The sequence below is a fragment of the Columba livia genome, chromosome 15, assembly GCF_036013475.1.
Source record: "Columba livia isolate bColLiv1 breed racing homer chromosome 15, bColLiv1.pat.W.v2, whole genome shotgun sequence".
Classification (NCBI taxonomy): Eukaryota; Metazoa; Chordata; class Aves; order Columbiformes; family Columbidae; genus Columba; species Columba livia.
In genome coordinates, this window is record NC_088616.1 from 11,761,508 (window position 1) to 11,781,232 (window position 19,725).

The 19,725-nt window shown below is 44.9% G+C and overlaps 1 protein-coding gene across 1 annotated transcript in view; it reads right to left on the reverse strand.

Moving 5' to 3' along the window:
• The window catches only part of LOC110360243 (uncharacterized), a 29,635-nt gene extending 12,501 nt beyond the window's left edge, over positions 1-17,134 (reverse strand). The window contains exons 1-32 of the mRNA XM_065030634.1: positions 16,997-17,134; positions 16,051-16,147; positions 15,688-15,713; positions 15,362-15,380; positions 14,953-14,980; positions 14,707-14,779; positions 14,300-14,452; positions 13,445-13,653; positions 12,817-12,908; positions 12,324-12,430; positions 11,684-12,048; positions 11,129-11,232; positions 10,524-10,642; positions 10,171-10,356; positions 9,581-9,789; positions 9,260-9,351; positions 8,832-8,932; positions 8,272-8,442; positions 6,950-7,161; positions 6,348-6,451; positions 5,936-6,054; positions 5,652-5,819; positions 5,158-5,363; positions 4,672-4,766; positions 3,908-4,014; positions 3,294-3,473; positions 2,906-3,111; positions 2,418-2,521; positions 1,816-1,934; positions 1,217-1,384; positions 849-1,051; positions 365-468 (exon numbers count right to left, since the gene is read on the reverse strand). Coding sequence (XP_064886706.1) covers positions 365-468; positions 849-1,051; positions 1,217-1,384; positions 1,816-1,934; positions 2,418-2,521; positions 2,906-3,111; positions 3,294-3,473; positions 3,908-4,014; positions 4,672-4,766; positions 5,158-5,363; positions 5,652-5,819; positions 5,936-6,054; positions 6,348-6,451; positions 6,950-7,161; positions 8,272-8,442; positions 8,832-8,932; positions 9,260-9,351; positions 9,581-9,789; positions 10,171-10,356; positions 10,524-10,642; positions 11,129-11,232; positions 11,684-12,048; positions 12,324-12,430; positions 12,817-12,908; positions 13,445-13,653; positions 14,300-14,452; positions 14,707-14,779; positions 14,953-14,980; positions 15,362-15,380; positions 15,688-15,713; positions 16,051-16,108 — 4,207 coding nt within the window. The 5' untranslated portion in view covers positions 16,109-16,147; positions 16,997-17,134. The remainder of the gene's footprint in view (positions 1-364; positions 469-848; positions 1,052-1,216; positions 1,385-1,815; positions 1,935-2,417; positions 2,522-2,905; positions 3,112-3,293; positions 3,474-3,907; positions 4,015-4,671; positions 4,767-5,157; positions 5,364-5,651; positions 5,820-5,935; positions 6,055-6,347; positions 6,452-6,949; positions 7,162-8,271; positions 8,443-8,831; positions 8,933-9,259; positions 9,352-9,580; positions 9,790-10,170; positions 10,357-10,523; positions 10,643-11,128; positions 11,233-11,683; positions 12,049-12,323; positions 12,431-12,816; positions 12,909-13,444; positions 13,654-14,299; positions 14,453-14,706; positions 14,780-14,952; positions 14,981-15,361; positions 15,381-15,687; positions 15,714-16,050; positions 16,148-16,996) is intronic.
• Between the last annotated feature and the right edge of the window lie 2,591 nt (positions 17,135-19,725).

Here is a 19,725-nt window from a genome sequence, read left to right on the forward strand (position 1 = left end):
CTGTCCAGTGATGGGACAGGAGGAACATCCAATGCACCTCAGCTGGTTTCAGCAGGGTGATGGAGCAATGGGAGCACACACAGTACATCAGAAAGCATCTTCTTGTCTGTTGCCTAATTTGTGTTAGGACTCTTAGATCACTGGAGCATCCAGAGACTTAACGTGTAAAATTAATTGCAACAACAAAATCCTAGTGGACTTCACAGAGGGTCTACACAATTACCTTTTTGCAGTCGAAACACTCTGCTTGTGCATAGTTTTTTGGGTTAGAAGATTGCAAGCCAGGAAGGATTTGCCAATCAGCAAGATTAAATTCTACAATGGGAGAAGAAGAAGGGCTCTTGAGTAGTGTGTGTTTTTATACCTTGAGTGTTCCGGTAGGCCTCCAGAAAGTTGTGTATTCTGTCACAGATGGAGAGTCTCTGCTCGTGGGTGTAATGCTCGTACACTCTGCCCATTGCTCGCACGCTGTATCGACACAAGAACAGAAGCAGGTTATGGACTAAACATCTGCAGAGGGCACTTTCCCTTTGGGGGAGAAAGTCAGGTTCATAGGAAACATGAGCTGAAAGTACTAGTGGCAGTAAAACTGAAATGTTTTACTTGGTCTAAATCAAACTGTTCTTTTCCTCCTTATTCCCTTGGCAATGTCTTGGAAAATAAAATGATGGTATTCTCAGACACTTGATGCTAATCTGATGAATGGTTTTGGTTGATGCAAAGCTGTTGTGAAGCTTAATGCACTAAAAGCAGTAAATATCAGATACTCTGGGGAAAGCAGCACTGTTGGTTTGACAAGACAGCAAGAGCTCGGGCACCCTTAGGAAAGGCAGTTGCTTGGGACTCACAGGGTTTGGTGGGACTGGCAGTCGATATCCAGCGGCAGGAGCTGCAGATATTTGGTGTTCATCGCTGGCAGGAACAGCTGCAGTTCCGAACCAAACCAGAAGGCGTATTCGTGGGCTGTAAAGGTGCTGAGTGGTAAAGATTTAAAAAGCAAATCGAAGAGCAGCTCACGAATCCGGGGGTCAGGAAGGACAGTGAGATTCCTCTGCAAACACAACCAGCACATCAAAATTGATTTTAGCAGTTGCCAGTCTAGAGCCCAAGGTTTACCTTGGTGTAAGAAGAAGAGTTTGTCTCCATTGTGGCATTTTTAGTATTTCTGCGACTTGTAACAGGATGCTGTTCTCTGGGGTGGAAGCTTTTACCGTACCTGTTCTGCTACAGCATTCAGCGCCTTAATGAATTCAGTGAGCTCCTCAAAGGAGCGTTTCTCCATCTCCAGCAAAATCTGGACAGCGAGGCGTTCCCTCTTAAATGCATTTGTGAGCACCGTCATCTCTCCTATTTGTCTGGCAGACAGAAGGTCAAGAACTTCATACTAACAAGAAAAACACAGAAGAAAGAATATGGACTTAGAAAGTCATTTGCTTGTGCGCTAATTGTTCTCCTGCTATCTTTGGTGAGGATGTTCCCTTGGGGATAATATGGAAGAGGATGATTCCTCCTCAAAGTTCAGCTTGTGCAAAACATTCAAAACTTATGATACCTTTTACATTGCTGAGTGTGGAGACCTTGTAAGAAAAAGCTCTTTGTGAGTCAGGGGTTTGTCTTGATTTCTAGTCTTGGAGTGTCAGTGTTGGCAGAAACAAGGATAAAAGGATTATAAACTGTAGGGTTATGTCTGAAGGTTATAATAAAAATATCCAGACAATGTTTTTGACTCTCTGAAGTCATGCCAGAACTGAAATATAGCCCCAGATTTTCCACAAACTTGAAATTCTGTGCTGTCAGAGCTACGCATGTCCTTACCCCGTTAAAGTCCTTGTAGAAGTCAGTGAGGTCACGGTAAGGAGCAAAATGTGAAAATCTGTAGAAGATGAGTTTCAAGAAACTTCGGCTGCTGTCATACGTGCCAGGAAATACCTTTTCTGAGAAGGCACAAGAAGTCTGTCAGTACATCATGGTAAATGATCTTTTTTGTCACAACGTGGCTGAAAACCAGGTCTATGGGGAGCTGTGGGTGACAGGCCGGGCTGTGGGTCCTGTCGGGTGTGGGGCTGGTTTGGGCACAGCGAGTCGCTCTTTGCTGGGTGGCTCTGGCAGCTACTGGGGCTTACTGGTGGGGGCGTTACTGGGAGAGCTGTGGTGCTGAGGCATCTTGGAAGAAAACAGATGCTGAACCGTTTTGGTTCTTTGATTATAAGCTGCAATCAGTATTTGGTGTTTCAGAGGAAAGTCAGTATTCAATGACTGAGAGAACTGGGCAATGTACTCATGTTGTACGTGCTCCTGCGAGTAAATTCCTTTCTGAACCAAGGAAGGATGGGCAGCTGGCAGAAAGTTTAGCACAGATGCGACAAACGGCTACAATTCAAATATGCCGTGGAGCATCACCGAAAGCAGACCAGTACCTGAAAGAGTAAGTTGAGCTTCCAGGATCCTTTTGATGAAGAGGTAGACAGCATGGGATGTGTTTTGTGGAAGCTCTAGAAAGACGTTATCCAGGCCTCTCACTCTGCAGGGGTTGAAAAATGAGATATCATCAGCCAGAGACTCTAGAGAGTTGTAATGAATAAAGTAATAAAATGATTTATGACAAAATGTAGTACAAGTATTGCCTCAGCTGTAATATGTTGCAGCAATAATGGCAATAACAAGAAGTGCAAGAGTTATGAGCTTTCTGAGGCATGGAGAGTTGGCGTGCACCTCGTTCGGAGAAAACTGTCCCGGTGGAGGGTATGTGGAGATACCCAAGAGCACAACAACTGCATTTTTGGAAAATGATGCCTGAATCTCGTTTACAACAAAAATCAAGTTGAGACTTATATATTAATCCACATGAAATACCAGCATGGTCTTTTGCTGGGAAAGATGCTAAAACTTGGGCTGCGGTACTCACATGGCTGTGTAGGCTGGGAAGCTCAGGTCTGCTGGGATTAACTGCAGCAGATCCACGTTTATGCTGGGCAAGAGAAATCTGAGGTTCTTCAGGAACCAGAATTCATAGTCGAGATCAGCAAATTTATAGAAGTGCTTGGAAAGGTCCGTGAAGAGCGTTGTCAGCATTTCCGTCCTCACGTCGTTTCTGATGCCCATGGTGCCATCCTATGGGGAGCGGAGATGTGGGTTACCTGGAGCTGTTTGGTGGGAACACATTGAGGGGGACAATGCCTCCTCTTCATCAGCATCCTTGTTTTACCTGCCACCAGGAGCAGGACATTCTCACACATCATCTGAATCCCTACTTTTTTAGAGGGGAAAAATGTTTATAATACAAGTTACAATACCTGTGTCAGAGCCAGGTTGAACTTCATCAGGAATTCACTCATTTTAGGCACTGGAATTTGGAGATTTTCACCTCTCAGGACAGTCAGGATGTTCTGCATTGTGGTCACGTTGACCAGCGCATCAGAAGTCAGACCATATTCCACCAGCTGCTGGATGCTCAGCACATCCAGAATTTTGCCCTAGGAGATAGTAATGGCAGCAACTGAAGATGAGCTTATTCCCCTTCACTAGAACTGCCTGAAATAGTTTTTTTCACAATTTTCACACTTTTCTTTTTGCAAATTATGTAGATGCGATGATTAGTAGAGGTTTGCTTCTATCCTGAAGTTATTTCTCACATCCTAGGCAAAGCTATTCCAGCATGAGGATTCAAAACGCTGACATCTATTTTCATTTTGACTATCTGAGGGTGTCCATTCCAAACTGGAGCTTCTTTCAATGTCCTGCTAGTTGAAAACATACTATTATTTCTGGTTTTAGAGTTGCTGAGGAGAAGTGGGTGTATATTCTATTACAAATCTTGAAATTAAATTCATTAATGCTCTCTACTGTATGATAAACATTTCTGAAGCCCCAGTTAGTGCTATGCACTAACTGTAGGGATCATACTTACAAGGTCAGTGTTGGTGATGATTGCTGTGACTTCTTGGAGGGCTATATCGTGGAAGAAGGATTTCCAGGTGACTCGTATCCATTCAGTAGTGGACTTGGTTGGACCAGCTAAGTGGGAAAAAGATGCAGTGAGCCTTAATGAATCACCCACCGCCCTACATCCTTCTTTTTAAACACTACAGTCATGGCAGAAAAGGGAAAAACTCAGATCCCAATGGACTGAAAGAGAAGCTGCCTGTTTACTGGTACACTGCAGTGCGTCGTCTCTAATCGCCGCAAATGGCCACTTCTGGCTCAGGAAAAGTGTGAGCCACAAATCACTTGGAAACCAGGGGAAAGTAACAGGGAAACTCCAGATTCTGCTGGTTGGGTTCCTTTACTCCTACCTGTCCATCTGCTCCTGACTAGCGCTGGATATAGGATGCTGGACTATGTGGGATTTGTAGTTTTTAAGGTGAAATGGGAATTTGTACCTTGAGAAAGTAAAATCAATGTGCAATAAATAGCACAGAGAGAAGAGAGAAAAATGAGGATCCTTGGATCAGGTCAAGATATCAGAGATATCCCATACGTGTCTCGGGACTGCCATCAGAGATCAACAAGGCATCCTGGTGTGAGGTAGCCTTGGAAAGACAACATTTCTCCAGTTGAACAGCCCTCTAGTGCTCGCCTTTTGCTGTTTAGTACACCCTGGCAGTCGACCAGCTGAGCCCCTGCTACCCTGGAGGAATCTGGTAGCTGGGATGTGCGCCTTCCCAGAGTTACCTTTCAAAATCTGGAGGTTCCGTGTAATCCAGAGTGCTACGTCTCTTCTAGAGGACTCAGTCATGTATCCGTAAGTGTTATCAAGGGCAGTAACACTGGGTGGATAAGAACAAGAACGCAGATAAAATATACGGGATGACCAGTTCTTTTTAACTTCCTCTGACTGGAGCTTTGGACAAGAAGAATAGCTCTTTTCCAAGATACTGTGTTCCTTCACCTGGAAATTTCTACTGAGGGACTTAATATTCCACCCCTATTGTACAAATAGCATCTGTGGACCAAGGCCTAGATTTGATATGGCTCAGCTCTGTAACTTCTTCTTAAACTTCTGAGAAAATTACTAAGGTGTGGGTGAGAGCCCAGACTAGAGGCATCGAGATTGGCAGCACATCATCTACCTTTCAGAATTCAACTTGTCTCCACAAGGAACAGTGTTGCCCTGTTTACTGGCACAATAGAGGTCTCAGCGATGCCCAAAGGACTTACACAGCAACTAAGGAATCATAGTCCTGCGGCACAATGAGGGCAAGCGTGGATTCATTGATGACAGGGCGCAGGTAGTACAGCTCGTTTTGGAAGGTGCTGTTCCAGTCGGCGGCAGTGTATGTCTTGGTTTGCTCCGACACACTGGTCAGGTATTGCAGGAGGAGCAGCCGAGCAATATTGTCGTTTGGCAGGACTGTGATCTTGCGCTGAAAGAAAAATTATGTGATGAACACGTTGGTGCGAGGGCAATCAGAAGTGCAAAGCTACAGCTGGGGAGGGAGCTCTGGAAGGGGCTTTCTAGGCCAGAATTTTGGTGAATTCAAATTGAAAGTGAACAATACTCTGAACAGAGTGCAGTCACTGAAGGGACCTCGTGTACAGATGTTTGATGATTAATGTTGTAACAATGTACTTTTAAAATTATAGTATTGGCAAAGCAGTTTTTTCAGCAAATAACTTGTGATGGAGATGCAGAGAACATGCGCATTGTGTACCATGCTTGCAGCCTTGGTGAACTGTGTCAGAATCATCCGAATATCCTCAGCTTTACTTTGCTGGAAGAACTGGACAAGCTGGACTGCTGCATCCATGCGGGTCAGGGTGTCCGAGTGCACCATCAGGTCACCGATCTGGGTGGGAGTGAGAAGATCCAAAACCGCATACTGGGGAGAAACAGAGGAGTTGAATTGTGTTACCTCATCCCTGGGCAAATTAATTTCCATTTTTCTGGCACATCCTCTCTTGAGTGCAAAGGCAGCCTGGAAATGCACAGACTTACTGCATCAAAAGGTTGGTGGTAGAGTGAAACCAGCTGAGTGTAAGGTGCTTGTGTGCAGAATTTTCCAAAGAACTGTAATAACCAGTCTCTAGTTGTGGTTTGGGTGGAGCAGGCAGGACCTATGGGAGGGCACAGAAAAACAGATAACATGGCAGTAGATTTGAGTACACATCAGTACCCGGGGTTGCCAGAGCACCTGGAAGACAAAGGAAAGGCTTGAAGTCCCTGACTTGGGCTTTTGCATCAGCCCTCCAGTGGCACACTCTGCACTCTTTAATTTCCATACTGTGAACAGTGAGTTCTGAGAAGAAACACCCATTAGTCAAGCAGTTTGGAAAGTATTTAACAAAGCAAGAGACTGATTAGCTCTGTGCCACAACTTGCAGAGAATTGGCTGTACTGATGGGGTTACCCGTGAGCTCAGACGGCTGGGTGAGGAACGCCACGATGTAGTTATAGACATCAGTCTTGGCAGCCGCAGGGATTTCGGAGAAGACTCTGTTGATCCCAGAAATTCTGTAGAAGAAAGAAACCTGGAGTAAGTGAAGGACTCGGGAGCAAACCCATTGCTGAATAGCTCTCCTGAAATATTCTGAGTTTATTCTCTCTGGCTGCCCTGAAAATAAATACATTGGAAGAATCAAAAGAAAGCATTGAAAACCTGGCTTCATTGTTGCCTGGGAGTTTGTCATCGGTTTTAGTGGAGGCAAAGTGAGTCCAAACTGGGGCCTTCTAAATGTCTTGTGCCAAGAAATTGTTTGAGTCCAATTAATACGTGAACTCAGCAGCTGGTGTGGTAATACCTAAAGTAAATAAAAGCCAAATAAAGTGACTTGCCAGGGCTTGTAAGATAAATGAGAAGAGTGGGAGTAACTGTTTTCTGGCCTTTTTCTGCAACCATGGCACCACGTTCCATCCTTTTACAGTTCATCCACTGCACCAAATTACTCTTTACTAAATGGTTTAAATCTCAAGTAACACGAAACAGCCCCGGAGAGGGTGACTGTGACTCACAGAGACTTGTAGGAACCACAGGACATGGTGCTGGGGATGTCCTGGAGGATGGTGGCATCAATGCCTGGCAGAACAGCCACGAGCCTCTTCTGAAACCAGAGCTGGTAGTCGTGGTCTGTGAAGGTGGGGAGCACAGAACGGAGCTGCCGCACTGTTCTTGCCAACATGGTGTGCTTCACTGCCATGGAGACATTGAAGGTGACAGCAAAAGGCTGTAGCAAGAACACAAAATGCAACCGTAAAGCTCTGGGAGAATATTTGAAAACTAAGAGAAGAATATTTCTGAGTGATGTAGTTTCTATTTCTAACCCAACAGTAATAGCAAATCATGTGGCATCCAGCAGGATTTTACAGCGTTGAAACAGCCGAGACCTGACTATATTACTGTGAAGCATAAAGTCACACACAGGCAAAATTTCCAGCAAAACCAGCATAGAAGAACAGAGATTTTTCTTCTTGTCTCCACCTTGATTTTCTGCAGCAGGGAAATGTTTTGAAACTAATTAAGTGCTCCCACTGCCTCAGTGTCTCTGTGAGCACAGCCCAGGTGAGACTCGCCCTCCATACTGGACTCCTGCTTTCTCATCAAACAAGGTGGGAACAGCTGAGTTCTAAAGAGTTTTATTGTTTTCTATTTTAAGGAAAAAAAATGGAGTAACAGTTGTAATTCCTGCAGACCAGAGGCTAGCTTTGTACCAGGCTAGCTTTGTACCATTCTAGGTACGTGCTTCATCTTTGGGATGAACATGGAGAATTAAAGGCAGTTGCTGTGGTACAAAGCTCGCTTTCCTAGCCGAGTTAGTCATGATGCCATAACCCCATAGGAAATCTCTCCATGGTCAGATCTTACCTGAGGGAGAGACCTGTGGGGTCTGGATCTTGCAGCCTTTGCCTGTCTTCTGTTGGCCCTGATGAAAGGTTTTGTATTTACAATGGGCCAAGAAGGGCCCTTAGCTAATTATTGTATTAGAGGAGCCTCAGCAAATAATTGCCAATGGGTGCTGTGTATGTGGAAAAGGAATTACTACAGCCTGAGCCAAATAGTAAACTTATGTGAGTTAATATGATGTAAACTAATGGTGCTTTAGGGACCTCTCTGAGCGTTATTGTTTTACCGAGGCTGGAGATCTGGCCTGTGTCTTTCAGTCTGAGGTGGGAAGGGGCCTCTGGCAGCACAGACTAAGCATCATCTGCTTCTGGCCTTGAACCTGCTGCAACCTTCCCTGTCAAACCTCTTGTATCACCTTCCTTTTACCATGGGAAGGCTTCTGTCCTCACAGACTCCTCCTGCTGAGCTCTGGTAACCATCCGGCTGCAGTTACCTCCTCTAAAGCAGAGTTCAGCTCATCCCAGTAGGCGGCCAGCTCCTGGACACCCGGCAGCTTGGTCATTCTGTCAAAGATCTGTTCGATGTTGGTGACAGAGCCGAACACGTCTTGGGACAGTGTTAACTGGGCAAGCTGGACTGCAGTGAGCTGCTCCAGGAATGCCAGCTGGAACAGAGGCAGAGAGAATTATTATAAATATACATTTGTATTATCTTGACCATGTCAGCGTGTGTCTGCAGCTTTACTGCACGCCTGGGCCTCACGTTGGACCTGAAATGCAGGGGAATGATCAGAAATCGTAGTTGAACTCTTCCTGTAGCACAGGGGAAATCCCAGCTCTCCTGAAAAGGATGGAAATATTTCCATTGTTTGTAGTTAAGGAGGAAAGGACAATATCTTTCCATTTCATGTTTGTTCAAACTATTTTGTAATAATCCCTGTTTTTTAGAATATAAATCCCACTGTGAATCGTGTGACTGTCTAAAAAGGACATAGAAGTGTTTTCGGCTCTGTGGTAGTAAAATGTCACAAAGTGTCTAAATCAGTAGTCTTACCCCAGTAAAGTTTGCGTAGGCAGCAACAAAGTCTGTGATGTTAGCCGTGGATCCAAATCTCCGGAAGTTCAGAGTCATCCAGTTTTCATCCATCTGACAATCTAAAATGCAGCCATAACAAATTATTTATGTTTCAGTTCAAGACTCACAAAACTTAAGATCATTCCAGAGTATTTATGGAAATGATTGAGGAACTATTGCCAATTATCATGTGTCTAAGCAGTGCATCAGCCTGGTTCTGACCAGGTTGGCTCATCTTGGTGCGGTTCCTGGAAGACTTGAGGTATAATTGTAGTGCAACTTTTACAGTTTACAAAAACCCTGGTTCCCAATTATTGCAAACTCCTCAGCACAGGAGAAACCTGCATGTCAGTGAGGTCTGAGGGAAAACAGAGGCCTGAACAAACTCGAGGGAGGAGGAGACTCACTTAAGTGAGGAAGGGTTTGCACGATCCATTGGGTTATGTCAGTCTTTGTCTCTGTTGTCATGTCATCAAATGCATAATCCAAACCTCTCACTCTGCAAGACAAGGAGAGAGAAGACGTGTCAGCATCAGTTATTTGTTGTGGCTTTTACAGATAAAAGCTCATAACATTTTAAGCACAGCCAGCCAGAGGTGTTTTCTCCGATGGGACAGATGAATTCATAGCCCTTCTTGCTTGTCACTCTGATCGCTCCCCGTCGCTGCAGTGACATTCTCCTTCATGGTGTACACAGGAGAGAGAAACGGAGCTGGATGGATACTCACATGGTGTGTAAGAGCGGGCAGTCACCCACAGCAGGCAGGGTCAGTAATTCATCATGCGTGATGGAGCCCAGGTACAAGGTCAGTGTCCCATTGAACAGAGATTCCATGTCTTGTCTTGTCATGGAGGCAAAATGTGGCTTCAGGATCTGGAAGATGCCTTTGAGCATTATGTCACGAACCCCAGTGCTTGTTATTCTCTCCACGTGCATCTGGGGAGAAGAGTAAATGGGAAGTGATGTGCTACTAGAGTGTGATGGAGATGCTTAACTTTGTGTCTCAGTCATTCTGAGTGTTAGTGTGGCTTTGTTCTTGCAGAAATGAACGGCGGATTTAACAATACAGGTCTGGGCAATGTAAATGAAAAGGTACTGGTTATTTTTATTTTGGTTTTTATTTTTTGGCTGCTTAATCTGAGGGACTTGATAATTCTGCTTCTTTGGATTCACGCCACTCTATTGTTTTATAGAAATTTGCTTTGGAAAAATCTATAGTTGATTGCAGGGGCAAGAGCAAATGAAAATGAGACCAAACAAGAGGAAGGGTGGTCCCTGTAGAAAATAAAGAGTCTGAAACTGGAGGAACTCTCTTACCTGTGCTACAAGAGAATTAACCTCCTGCAGGAAGATGTGCATTTCAGAGATATTCCGGGTTTGGAGAGTTTTCATGATCTCCATCACATCTGCCTCTGCGCTGGCTCTCTTGTTGTCAATGAGGATACGGGAGGTGACGAGTAACTTTCCCAACTGCACTGCAGTTAACAAATCTGTCACCTCAAACTAAAAAGGAAAGGAAAAAATTGTCATCCCAGGAGCAGTTGAATGCTCACCTGGTGCTTGTTGTTCTGCATGTGAGTGGCCACCCAGGAGCTTCCAAGTGCCCCCAGGCTGGTGTCCTGCTGCCATCGTAGAGCCACCCAACATGGGTTTTGCTCGGGGATACCCACCCCGTTGAAGCTGGGATTGAGGCGGAGGAAATCACTGTAGTCACTGTAAATACTCGATAATCCAAAGTTGTTCTCTAACCAGTCTCGGCTGGTAGAAGTGGTGAACGTACAAGCTGCTCCTGCAAGAGAAGATGGTGGATGGTCAGGAGCTCACGGAGCCTGTTGGCAGGGGAGAGGAGCTTTGTGTAACGTGTCAGATACTCATCTGTGCCAGATGAGCCTGTGCTGCTGGAAAATCCCTCTCTGTAAGAAGGTGAGAGGTAGGAATGGTGCTGTAGCCACAGCTGGACCTAGAAAAAGCTCAGAGTGCTGCAGAAGGCAGAAAGTGGTGCTCCGGGGCGCCAGTCAAGAGGTAGAAGTTTCTTCCCAATTTCAGGTACTAGATTCATCCCAGCCTCCTGCACTTCAGCTGGCCGTGCTCTACCAGGGCACTCCTGGGACAGTTTGCCCCACAGAAGGTGGGAATCTGCTTGTTTTCATGAATTTCGTTGTAATCCTGAAGTTCTGAGCATTATTGGTCACGTGTTGCTCAAAAGTAGCGTAGGGTTTCAGTATCAAAGTGCTTACAGTATCGTAAGAGGAAATAATATGCACTAATCTTTTACCTTCTTTTGCTGCTTGTCCGTTGAGGAAATCCATTCTGGCCTGGTACACAGCTCTCCGCGTGTTGGGATCTAATTCGTGGTGCACAGAATTCAGTCCTTTGTAGCTGTATATTGATAAAAATGAAATCTGATTTTAGTGTTGCATATCAGAGCATCTATAAGCCATGCTGCACCAAAAAAATAAATAATTTTTAAAATTTAAGATAACTTTAGGTGGTGAGAGAAGAGTAAAATGGTTTTGAACCTTGCAGAAGATTAGCATTTGGGTGTTCGGGTGCTTTGTTCCTATATCATTGGTGCAAGTTTATTTTCATTGTGCTGTACTGCTTTTTCTGGAGGAGACGTAACATTGTTTTATTTTATGGTCATAATCTAAATATGATCATTTCAAAATCTCCAGAGCAACATTTGACAATAAGTGCTGCAGGTTCATTTTTATGGTAGTCTTAGGAGTCACAGGTAATAAAAACATGTAGCAGTCAGAGTGAGGAGCCTTGTTTATGTATTATCTGTTAACTTCATTTCTCAGTAAGTGCAGGTGACACATATACTCACATATCTTGGAAATCAGTGCAGCCTATTTTCGTTGGGAAGAGCCTTAATATATCTGCATCGGTAACAGCGAGCAGCCTTTTCAGTTTCACCTGAAACAAATCCTTCAGGGATGGCGAGCACAGATCTGGGAAGTTCTGTCTGACTTTGGTTAAAATGGTCTCCAGCATCGAGTACATCACGCCACGGTCAAGCGAAGGATTCAGGGTTAAGGTCGATAGCTCGGCCAGGTAATCCTCAAGGTAGAGGATGCTGTTGGTGCTGAGGACAGGGGCGATGGCAGCGGCCAGGCTGCGGTTGGCCAGCGCGTTGCTGCGTGCGGTGAGCTGGGCCAGCTGGCGGGCACTGAGGACCTCGAGGGCTGTGAACTGGGGAGAGATAGGCACGAGTAAAGACCCAGTGCAAGAATTCTCCCACTGTTGTTATCAGATCATTGAATACGTAAGTTTAGTAGGTGCCGTGTGGGTGTGGGCTGCTGAAGTCTGACTGTTCGCTGACCTCTGGTTCCAACCACCCATACTACAATCCATAGGCAAATGAAATCTTCAGTCACTTCATCCTCCTGCTCATCTAAATGCTTGAGCTTTCCCAGCCTGCTGGGTGAAACACCTGAATGAAGCCCAATTTCAAAGTGATTTCTTACCCCATCAAAGCTGCTCCAGCAAGAAGCGAGGTCATTATATGATGCGTAACTTTGGAAACTCTTCCAGTTGGTCAGTAGCCACTCCTTTGCTGAATTTTTTTCACAAACTAAAAAAAATCATAAAACAATTTATTTCTTGATAGGTAGATGAGGATGGGTCTCCTTTGAGACCATGGGGATGGAAAAGGCTTGGAGGGAGGGTACTGGGACAAATGGAGATGAATTTGACCCAAAGAACATCATTGTCACTGATCTCCTCTCCTCTAACATAATAGTTTGACCTGAGTTCAGAAGAGCTATTTAAACAATCTTATTGTGCTGCTGAAAGCATGGGCGTGGTACTGAATAGTTTTTGTTAGTGTACTTTATAATCCAGTCATCTTAACAGCTAATTCTCATTCTGCAGTCAATAGATGTTGGTAGTTTATACAAGGATCTCTGAATCTTTTGCAATTGTACCAGGAAAATTTGCCCTGTAAATCTGATCACTAACCATGTATGGTAAGGAATCTTCTAATCCAGTCAGCTACCAGCTGTCTCGTGCTGTTGTCCATCTTGGAATAAGCCGTGTCCAGAGCTTGAACCCTACGGTTCAAATGGGACAGATGACATGAAAGCTGTTGCCTGTTTCTGGTATGAGTAACAATTTGTTTGCTTCTATTTCCCTTCACTTCTCTAAGTTGAATGTTAGAAATTGTGCGTGGGTGCACAATAGAAAGCGAGATAGCCCTTCATGTTCCAAAGACCCATTTTAATATCCCAGCTTATTTCTTCACATCTCCATCCCGCTTCACACCTTCTTCCAAATTACTACCTGTCTCCACTCATCTCCTTCACCAGCTCCTCTCTCCGCAGGAGAGGTCCCCAAGAGGCACAGAGTGTAATAGTAGTGCCCTGGGAGCTTGTTCTATCATCTGTTGTTTTTTCCAGCCCTATCTTAACTCTTCTGTGGATTGATCTTAATAACACCAATTAGAAACAGAAATAACTGGCAGGAAAATAGACATCAAAATTCACATCTTAGAATGCTCTGTTTGACAATGCAATGTATTTCCTGGTTCTATCAAACCACAGGCTTGTGCAGACCATCTAATGAAACTCTGAGCTCTGATGGGACATACACTGTGGCCAGGCCATCGCAGGTGACCGGGAGCTGTGCCATGCAGTCCAGGATGCCGGTGCCAATGGAAGGCAGGTAGGCGTGCAGTGTCTCCTGGAACCAGGATGCCAGGAAACCTGCATTTTCAACCTTAGGATCAGACTTGATGACTTCCCATGCTGCGTTTAAGATGAAGGCTTTGGTGGCTGGCACAATCTGGTCACTGCCAACCTGGAAACAAGACGGAAAATGCTGAAAGTGTTGCTAATTTGTTACAGGTATTATTGGCATGCTTAGGGCTAGTGATTCTGCACAAACGCTGAGACAAGAATGCCATCCCTTTCCCGAGATCTTCAGGTCGGCTGCTTGTCCAACTGTCCAACTTAGCTCTTCTTGAGAAGATACAGAAATTGCCTTTGTGCTTCTAATCTCCAAATGTTACCTCAAATCGGTTCATCTAGACTGCCTTGAAAATACTCCTGAGAGCGGACAGAGCAGACCGATTTTCCTTGGTGCTGACACTGTGCTGGGAGCAGGGACGTGGCAGGAACTGTGTCTGGACTGAAAGGCGGTCGCTTGTTCAGGTGGGCTGTGCTCTCTTTGACAGAGAGAAGTGAATGTAGATGGGGAAGGAGAAGGTGTTCAGCTGACTAAGAAGTGGATTCATCACCTCAGTAGCCAGACTCCACTCCTGTGCTTGTTAAGGAGAATAGGAAAATAAAGTTTTGAGGAGGATTTGGAAGGGAAAAATAGGTTGGTTTGTACTGAAACTTGAGCTCTTGTTTTTGTGTAATTGTAGTAATGACATACTAGAGACCTGGGGCTGCAGAGCCCCCAGGTAACTATCGAATAGTCTTCCCTGTGATGCTAAAATTACCTGCACACTGATTTCATTCAGAGCAGCTTGCAGCACTTTACTGTCAACTTGTTGGAACAAGAGCAGGAAAGCCCCTTGGTCCAGGAGAGCTGCAGGATCTGTGATGTAGCACGAGAGGATGGAGAAGAGTTGACTTGATGTCAGCTTTGTGCCCTGGGACAGACAGAAGGATATTCCATCAGAAAAGGGGTAAAGATCTGCAAATCCAAGGTCAGAGTTTGCAGTTCTCTGGCTCTCCAGGGTCAGAGGCGTGGCCTGGCTTGCTGCATTTTGCCCAATGGCAGTGATTTCAGAGCAAACTCATCTGGTGTGCCAAAGGAGGGGAAGGCAAATCTGACTGAGAATGGCTCACAGTAGCTAGAAAGGAGTATCTGGGGAGTTGATGGGACCTGCTGGAGGTGACGTACCGAAGCGCAGGCGTACTGCCGCAGGGAAGGGCTGCACCAGTCACCGCTCTTCAGGATGGAGCTTAGATTGGAACTGGAAAGGAAGCAGGAAACGTTGAACATTTTCCGTTAAATATCTGAGGAGAAAAGAGCTTGGTAGATGGCAAAGGGCTCAGGTTCTTTTGGTGCAGCTTTTGGGAGCTGGTATTTTAACACCAGCAGAATCGTTCTCAAGCAGTGCGGGTACCAGTTCTCGGGGATGCCTACCTGCTTTCAGATGAGCAGTAAGTTGGAGCTGTGGAAGAAGAAAGAAATGAATGACACTAATATTTTAGCCTCTTTGAGGATACATGTGGTGCTTTCCTTTGGGTGCAGAAAGTGTTGACCAGCCCTTTCAGTTCCACACCCTCTCCCATCAGCTCCTTGTGTTTGCTGTTTGCGTTACACGGGAAATTGCGGGTGTATAACAGTGAGTGTTTCTTTTCAGTGCCGGGCTGAGACCCCTGAAAGGTCCTTAAATAAATGATGCAGAATTTTTACATGGATTCTATTCAGGGATGATTCCAAGGGGTGTCAGCTTCCTCAATACTTAATTCTGCTCCCGTGCGTGCAGAGACCCCGCCCAACATCTCAAGTGTAGAAATGGTACCTTAGATACAAACAAAATTTTACTTACATATGAAGAATGCTGGACACTGTGGGAAGAAAGGAGGGAGAGCAGTAGTTAGGACAGAGTATTCGTGACATGGAATAGGATGTGATTTACACAGGGTGCTCCCTACAGTGCAGTGATTCCTGTATTGCCATACGGGTGTTTGTTTATAACCTCATAGAGGTTCCCTTGCACTAGATTTCTCTAAATGGCTGATGCTGAGTGTCTAAAAGTGGATTTTGCCTCTAAGTGGCTATTGCAGGTAACTGATGTTACTTTTAAGTGTCTGCTAAATGACCAATAACCCAGAAACAAACTTTGTACAGCATTCTGTGATGTTACACACATACCTGATTTAAACCGTTTACATATGGCCCTAGGAAAAAACAAAACAAAACAAACACAGAGGGAATAGTTAGATGAGTGGAAATAAACTTATCTTCTTCTGTCATAGACCCCCACAGAAATGCAAGAACAGAGACCAGAAAAATATGAAATTAAGAAACTAAGCTCATTTTTCATCCTTTACTGGTTATGTACTAGTACTGAGCACACATCCAAGTTGTTGTTGCTGTTTTTGTTACGTAGCACTACATTTTCAGTTCTGGAGCCCAAACTACACTGCAAAGTCTTGCCAACACCAGAGACACTTTGCTCTGTCACTCTAATCTGTATATTCAGCTCAGCGTGGTTGTAGGGCTGACATGACTTACCTAAAATGAGTAAAGTTATAAGCGCAGTGAAAAGCGGTGGCCTTTCTTTTCCCTTCATTGTTCCCCTTTTTTTTGTGAGTGGATCACCTTTTCAAGCCTAAAAAAGCATAAATCATTGGGGAATTATCTCTTTGGAGTGCAGGTACTCTGGAAGTTCAGTGAAAATTCTCTGTCCTGCCCGGGGGTGCTGGGAAAGGTCCAGTGGCCTCAACACTGTGAGAGGAGATGGGCTGAGGAGTGGGCGCCTTGTATAGATGGTCAAGGCTGGTGTTCATCACTGGGGAACAAAAACGTTCCTCCAGCATTAAAAGAGACTCCCAAAATTCAGTTGTATGTTTTCATAGGAGTATCTTGCTTTTTAAGTATTACCCCTTTTTTTTTTTTCCTGGTGCACTTTCTGTCAGCCATCACTTTCTGCTTGGTGAGCAGAGACAGTCAGATCTTGCTTGCATTAGAAATCCTCAAACGCAAACATAGTATTTTTCCTCTGTAACATATCTCACTACAACACAGCACAGATCCCAGGCCACAGGTCCCTCTAGTATTTCAGTCAGTTTAGTAACACTTTGCTTTGATAGAGCAAAGTTTCAAGCATCATATGTCCTGTGTGGCCAGCTGTGAACAGCCACAACCCCTGATAAATCACCATTTTGAGATTATTTATTTTGAAATTATTTTACCCATCTTTTTCACTGTCCCTCTCTCTTGTTTCTGAGCACATTGCTTTATTTTTTAATAAATAAAACACCACCAGCTTGAAAGTGGTAGAGGAATGGCCAGAATTGGCCAAGAACTTTCTAGTTCTAGTTCAACCAGAGATCAGTTGCTCTGCCAGGTTACCTCAAAGAGGAGCAACATGCATATTCCTGCAGAAAGTACCAACTTGCTCATTAATAATCATTAACTTATTTAGCTGAAAGAGAAACAGCCATCTCCCAAAACTTACTTTTTCTTCTTCCAGAACCTCACGAATCCTGGGGAGCCACATCTAGTCCAGCAGCTCGACTGCAGTAGCAACTCTTTCTCTGGTGCCACCTCTTTATACGCGCTGCCCAGCTGGTCGCGGGGGACACGGGGAGTGATGCCAGGTGACTTCTTTGGCTGGTCCAAGGGGCAAAGGCCCAGCCCTTCCTGAGTCATCCTCGGGTGTCACGTAACTCGTGTCTCTTGTTAAAAAAATCAAACTCCAGTAGTAGCCTCTGTCCTCCACCCATTGAGTGTGAAAATGAGCAGCCTTGAAGTGGGAGCAGCTTTGAAGTGGGCAGGGTCAGAGAATCGATAAAGACTTGGTGGTGCAGTTGCACTGGGAAAATTTCCATATTAATTTCCTGAGTGGGTTTGTGTGGGCCAATTTAGCATCCCTTGGCAGAATTAGAGCTCTCTGGAGTCTCATGCTATTGAAGTTATGATAAGCCAACAAAGAGGCAGCACATAAACCGTTTTAATGAACTGCTGTTGCAATTAGTGGTAACTGAGAGGCGGCTGCTCTTAGGGCAAGCAAATGTGGACATACAGCCACCCTATTGACTGTCTGTTTCACAGGGGTCTTGTCTGGTGGGAAGGAAGTCTAATGGGTTGGGGATTATGCCCTATAATGTTGCCTACTGAGGGCTTGACTAAAACTTGGTATTAAAACTGGTAGTAAAGCTGAATCACCCTTCAGGTGATGTCCTCACATGGATATGCTGCAATGAAACAAGACCACTTGAAATTCTCATTTTGCCCTAAGCTGGCACAACCTTTCTCATCCAGCTAACACTTTATCTCCAACATTTAACCACCACCTTATGTCGGAGGGGTTTTGTGTCAAACAAGGGATGGAAAAATCTCAGTGAGAGAGTGATTGTGTCACAGACCATCTAATGGGATCGGGGCACTGAAAGGAAGGTCAGTAGAAACGACAGGCCAGTTGGAGTTAATTTTTTTGCTTATTTAGTTCTCAAGAATGAATGACCTGGCAGAAATGCGTTTCAGAAGCACCCCATTGCTGAGATATTTTTGTTATGCTTCATCTCCCAAAGCTTTTGTCAGCCCCACTGCTTCTATGCCATCCATCTGCCTTGCCCATTTCTACTGATAACAAGACAATACTGTGACAAAATGGTCCTTCTTCGTGAGCCTTTTGCGGTCACAGTGGAAGTGGTTAAAAAAAAATAAAGGATTTTACTCTCATTTGCTTTTATGTGATTGTGGACTCGCTTGAGTGACTTTAACATTGTGTCTCTGCAGCGCAGCTGGAGCAGAACCCATCACACCTCCGTGTTTCCTCCTTCCCGCTGAGGTGACCTGTGACTCAGCTGGGAAGTTACCTGGATTCCCCCACTGTCCTCTGCTGCACTGTTGTCATGAGGAGTCCGGGGTCTCCGCAGCATCATTACATTAACCTGCTCTTTCCTTTGGATGCTCTTTCCATTTTGGATTTGTCTTGTAGTGCATTGGTCTGCTCACACTTCGAATGTGATTCTGTGCCTACAGGTGAGCATTTCCTGATGCACCTCAGCACATGAGGGAATCCCGGTGAACCATGGCATGAAAGCATTAAGTGGCTTCAGAATTATTGTGCTGCTGAGGTGACGTTTGGGTTTCATGTCCTTGCCTGTCTCAGGAATGCTCTTAATTGTTTTAGGTGGAAACAACACAACAGAACAGGCCATTTATGCTCATTGGTGCTTAACCGTGGAGGTGACAATCTCCACATGTAGCAGCTGCAAATGAAAAAAGCAGCTATGTTTTGAAAGCATGATCACAGGCATTTTAGAGATACTGTTGGATTGTATCTCTCCTACTGTTGGGGATACTGTCGGATTGCCCTCAGCAGAGATGCTACAAACTGACCTTGGCTCAAGTCACTGCTTGTCTGCCAACCTCCAGCATAAAATGGCCTTTTCTGGGATCCTCTGTGCTTCACTCTAAGGAAAAGGAACATCCCTAGTGATGGAGCTGAGTTTTGCATTTGTCCATATTTATTCTTTTTCAATCTTGTCTCTTGATAACTCTTGGACCCACAGCATCCCAACAAGTCATATCTTGGTGCTCTGGCTTTTGTTCCAGGCAAATTGTGAGTGATATTTGGGAGAGGCCTTTGCTAACTTTAAAGGCCTGTAGCCATTTTGCTTTTTTTTTTTTTTTCCAGTACTACAGAAGCAATTTTTTGGCACTTCTTGGTCTTAAGGCTTGCTGCTGCTCACAGACTATGAAACTAGAGCACAGCAAAATTCACCTTGCATATGAACCCGTGTGTTCCTCTTGCCGTCACCCTAAACTCCCCAGCATCAGCTGGAGGAAAGCCCAAGCTCTTCCTCCACCAAAAGGTCAGTGTGTTATATGGAGCACAGAGGTTCTCCATAAAGGGCTGTGATGCCCAGGTCACAGCTTTCTGCCCAAGATGTCAGGAAGTGACTATGCCCTGCACATTTAGCAGAACCTGATGTTTCCAAGTGCTACACTTAAAGTTAGCAGATAGAACGGCCAAAATTCCACATCATAAGCCCAGAGCTCATTGAATTTATGTAACTGATAAAGTTGAATTAATATGACAACACTTGAGAAATATTTCCCTTCGCTCTGTTACACGGCGATAGCCCGTTACACACACACAGAGGTGTTTCCTCTGCATTGCTGGAGTTACGACCAAAGTGTTTGGGATTTTGCATTTATGGAAGTGTGTCTACGCGA